Raw genomic sequence first — 5,000 nt, 5'->3', positions numbered from 1 at the left:
TGACACACACACACACACGCACACGCACACACACACACACACACACACACACACACATTCATATAGAGACACATGCACACACACATGTGTTGCCATGGTGATTCTTCATTGCTAAAGTTATTTAAGAGTTTAAGGTGTCAGAAAGAGACACAGTTCAAACACAGCATATAATGAATTATCTGATATTATGCAAATGTTGAAAATGTACAAAGGGAACACATAATAGGAAGTTATATTGAATTCTTTTTTTGCTTCCTCTCCTGTCCTCTCCTGACCTATCCTCTCCGCTCTCCTCCCCTCTCCTGTCCTCTCCTCTCCTCTTCTCTTTCCTTCACTCCTGTCCTGTCCTCTCCTTTCCTCTCCTCTCTGCTTCACCCCTCTCCTCTCCTCTCCCCTCCTCTACTCTCCTCCTCTCTCTCTGTGGCAGATGAACGATGCGATGGGCTTCGAGCTGCCCTGGCTTTACTTTGTCAGTCTGGTTATCTTTGGCTCCTTCTTCGTCCTGAACCTTGTTTTGGGAGTGTTGAGTGGGTAGGTGCTGCATCTCCCTTTGACTAATTGTGTTTTTCTTTCCTACTACGGTTTATAAATAGGCTTATGAACTCAAGTGAGTTTGAAGTTAGTTGTATTGACTACTAAGTATCCCCATAAGTTGACCAAATAAGCTGAGCTATACAGTGGAAAACAGTTGAATGGTTTAATAGATCATCACAGATAACAACAGCTTCAACCCTTTTTCTCTTGGAATGGTTGCAATGGTTTTCCATTGCAAGCTGAACACGAATGATCCCTTCCATCAGTGACGGGTTTCTTTCGTGGGGCGACGTTTGGGCCTTTCCAGAGAGTTCTCCAAGGAGCGCGAGAAGGCAAAGGCGCGTGGAGACTTCCAGAAGCTGCGTGAGAAGCAGCAGCTGGAGGAGGACCTGAAAGGCTACCTGGATTGGATCACGCAGGCCGAGGACATCGACCCCGAGAACGACGAGGACTGCGACGAAGACGGCAAGCGCAACCGTAAGCACCACTCAACTTTCAACTGACACCCAGCTAACGCCCTTAAGATCTATGTGACTCAATCTACCTCTTTCCCCATCACACTCTCTCCCCCTTCCCCCCCCCTCTCTCTCTCTCGCTCTCTCCTCTCTCTCTCTCTTTCCCTCTTTCTATCTCTCTCCCTCTCTCATGCTCTCGTTTTTCTCTCTCTCATTCTCTCGTTTCTTTCTCCCTCTCTCTCTCTCTCTCTCTCTCTCTCTCTCTGTACTCCCTCTCTCCCCCCCTCTCTCTCTACTCTTTCTCCCCCCCCTCTCTATCGCTCTCATGCTCTTGTCTGTCTCTCTCTCTCTCTCTCTCTCTCTCTCTCTCTCTCTCTCTCTATCTCCATCTCTTAACACTTGATTTTCATTTATGTATTTCTAAACTGAATCCCTGCAGGCCAAATGGCAGTTTGAGTGGCAGTGAAAATAACATGAATGTGTAACTACTGTATTTTTATGTGTTTTTCCCCTTTAAACATAGTAGAAGAGCAAAGCTAACATGTGGCCATTTCTTTCTCAAGCTTAAATATCTCTTAGCAGCAATGGCTAGCATCTGTGGTACAATCTGTGTTATGTATATACAAACCTACCTACCTCATATCTACAGAGTTAAATTACAAAAATAGTAAATGGATCAAAACAATTGCAATCAAAGCAGAATCTCATTTAAATTTAGGGTTGACCATCACACTGGTTGAACAGCAAAAATGGACCACACACGTCCTGTCTGTCTGTCTGTTGTCCTCCTACACCTTTACACTGAGCAGTGAACCTCACAACATTTCATCCACTTCATCTAAGCCCACTGCTATGAGCCGCGGCATGGGAATGTAATCCATGTGCCTTTACACATTCCGTTCAATTGTTGTTTATACGCGCACGTGAAGAGGTCTCTCCTGTGCGCTTTGGCCTGTTGGACATTTGTGAGTCATCCGCGAGTCATCCACATGGCTGAAGTATGTGTGAAGCTGTAGAATGGCATAGCAGCAACCGTCCGCCGAATAGCGGAGTGCATCTTTATGGGTTGATTTACTTGCTTTAAGTTTGTTGTCGCCCTGTCCTGTTGATGACTAGTCATACACTCCCTGTAGAAGTTCCCATTAACAGGCATTGTTATAAAGTATCTTATTTCTCAGACTAGATGAATTCTAGTCTAGTATAATGTGACCATTGGCATGTCCCAATGTCTATTCAGTTCGATCCAGAAACAGTGAGGAACAATATGTTTGTTTCAAGGAAATACTATTGCCTTGAAACAAAAGAAAATATACAATTTTGTCTTAAACTACCAATTTACATATTATTCTGCCGCGGCCTTGACATTGTGCTACCATGGTACCAACAGGACAAACGGTTTGATGAGAGGGCATGTATGTGCGTCTGGATGTGTATGTGTGTGTGTGTGTGTGTGTGCGTGCGTGCGTGCGTGCGTGTGTGTGTGTGTTTGTGTGTGATCGCAGACTGTTGTTCAAGATTGCTACATTAACTACCATTATATATAATTACTACATCAATACAGTTCAGAAGCGGATGATATCACAGGCCTGTAATAAGGCTGATCATTTCACTCAGCCCTGAATGAAATGATTCAAATCCTTACCTGTCTGCCTATACCTACCTGGCCTACCTACCTGGCCCTCTGCAGTCATTGCGCTTGACCGGAGTCAATGCTAGGCAGACCAATTGCTAAAGCTAACGAGCTAGTCATGTGTTCTGGGGGAGTGGCTTTGGATGGAGGCCTGAAAGTAGGGGTGGGACTTTTTTCGGTTTGTTTTTTTCTGGCTGGTTTCTAAAAATGACATTACCCTAGCTTATTACGTAGGGCCAAATAATTCCTAGAACCTCAGAGTGCGATACAAATCCTAATACGTATCAGGAAGATGTATAGACTCCAGAGGTTATGTCGCCCTCTAGTAGTCACAAAGTATATGACTGCATCATTTCAAAGTAGCAGGCCGTGAATTCTGTACATGAATCCTGTACATGTGTGGAGAGATATGGCCAGGATTTACTGCCCGTGCTATAACCTTTACTGTTTGGATAATTCTTAGCCACTGGGTTATGACCATCGACAATTCATCAGTTTGACGTATGTTGATAATTTCTTCTCCTCATGTTTAGAGGTTGCTACAGAGATTAAATTAATTATGTAATACACAACACACACTGACAACCCTGATCAAGAATAGGCCGAACAGGAATACACAAGAACACACGGTCCATAACAGTATGTCCCCACTCTCAAACCTTTCGGGGGATTTATTGTGTGCTTCATACCGACCACACGACACTTGTTCCAATTAAAATTACGTTGGCACCTCGTTTAAACAAGATACAATGCTGAACATCACAGGAAAAAACGCTGAACATCACAGGATATGTGTTCCACATTTGCACATTTGTGGGAAAGCTCTTGGCTGGCGTTGTGCGTAGGCGATGCCTTGCTGTCCGTTTGAAGATTCTCCTTCCGTCTCCTTCTCATTTATTTCCTCTCCGTCCAATAGTCTGTGCTGTTCTTTCCTTCTATCATCATTCTCTCTCTCTCTTTCCCTCTCCCTCTCTCTCTCCCTCTATCTCTCTCACACTCTCTCCCTCATCCCTTATTGTTTTCATACTCCCTCTCTCTCTCCCTCACTCCCTCTCTCTCTCTCTCTCCCTCTCTCCCTCTCTCTCGCTCTCTGTCTCTCTCTCTCTCTCTCTCTCACTCTCTCTCTCTCTCTGTCTCTCTCTCTCTCTCTCTCTCACTCTATCTCTCTCTCACACTCTCTCCCTCATCCCTCATTGTTTTCACACTCCCTCTCTCTCTCTCTCTGTCTCTCTCTGTCTCTCTCTCTCTCTGTCTCTCTGTCTCTCTCTCTCTCTCTCTCTCTCTCTCTCTCTCTCACTCTATCTCTCTCTCACACTCTCTCCCTCATCCCCTTGTTTTCACACTCCCTCTCTCTCTCCTTCTCTCTCTATCTCTCTCTCCTTCTCTCTGTATCTGTCTTTCTTTAGATTTATTTTCTCATGCTCTTTTTGTCTTCTCCCCGACGCCTGCACATTATATTTATATATATATATATATATATATATATATATATATATAAATAAAAAAAATCAGGATTTGTCTAATTGGGGTTTTAAAGGTTGTGTGTGCTAAATAGGTGGATAACATTCTGATCATCAACGATTCCGGTTTATTATCTCTGTATGAGATATAAATATCTGTATATAGATAGTCTGTGAGTGAGTGTGTGTGTGTGTGTGTGCGTGTGTGCGTGCGTGCATGCCAGCGTGCGTGCGTGCGTGTGTGCGTGCGTGCATGCCAGCGTGCGTGCGTGCGTGCGTGCGTGCGTGCGTGTGTGTGAGTGTGTGTGCCTGTACAGTACGAGCCTCACTTTTTACATCTCAGGAAGCTTACCCTTGCGGTGTCTTGTTTACCGGTAACCGTACACAACCATGCTGCTAACCTCCCTCCCTATGTACCGCTGTCTTCTAACGTCTGCCTTAGTGCCTTTCAACCTTTAGTTATACTATCCCCAGCACATTTACCTGTCGGTGTCTTTCTATTCCCTGTCTCTGGTCTCTGCTGTAACCCTGCACTTTTTTTGTTTCATCCAGCGCTGTCTAGAGCCTGTTAGAGACCGCCGGGCTGCTAACTCTTCTCTTCGTAGCTCCTGCAGTGGTGCTGTTCCTTGTGGATTAACCCTGTCCCTGTAATGTAGCGCTAACGCCCTCTTGTTCCTCCTCTTCTTCTTCTTCTTCTTCTTCTTCTTCTTCTTCTTCTTCTTCTTCTTCTTCTTCTTCTTCTTCTTTTCCTTCTTCTTCTTCTTCCTCTTCCTCTTCTTCTTCTTCTTCTTCTTCTTCTTCTTCTTCTTCTTCTTCTTCTTCTTCTTCTTCTTCTTCTTCTTCTTCTTTTCCTTCTTCTTCTTCTTCCTCTTCCTCTTCTTCTTCTTCTTCTTCTTCTTCTTCTTCTTCTTCTTCTTCTTC

The 5,000-nt window shown here is 44.5% G+C and overlaps 1 protein-coding gene across 1 annotated transcript in view; it reads left to right on the top strand.

The window, feature by feature from the left end:
- Positions 1 to 5,000, top strand: part of cacna1db (calcium channel, voltage-dependent, L type, alpha 1D subunit, b) — a gene marked incomplete at its 5' end in the record, with an annotated part of 61,184 nt that overhangs the window by 25,099 nt on the left and 31,085 nt on the right. Inside the window, 2 exons of the mRNA XM_079741285.1 lie at positions 428 to 531; positions 842 to 1,011. Coding sequence (XP_079597411.1) covers positions 428 to 531; positions 842 to 1,011 — 274 coding nt within the window. The remainder of the gene's footprint in view (positions 1 to 427; positions 532 to 841; positions 1,012 to 5,000) is intronic.

Source organism: Pollachius pollachius (assembly GCF_949987615.1).
Source record: "Pollachius pollachius genome assembly, chromosome: 8".
NCBI lineage: Eukaryota > Metazoa > Chordata > Actinopteri > Gadiformes > Gadidae > Pollachius > Pollachius pollachius.
This window is presented reverse-complemented; position numbering and strand designations above follow the sequence as displayed.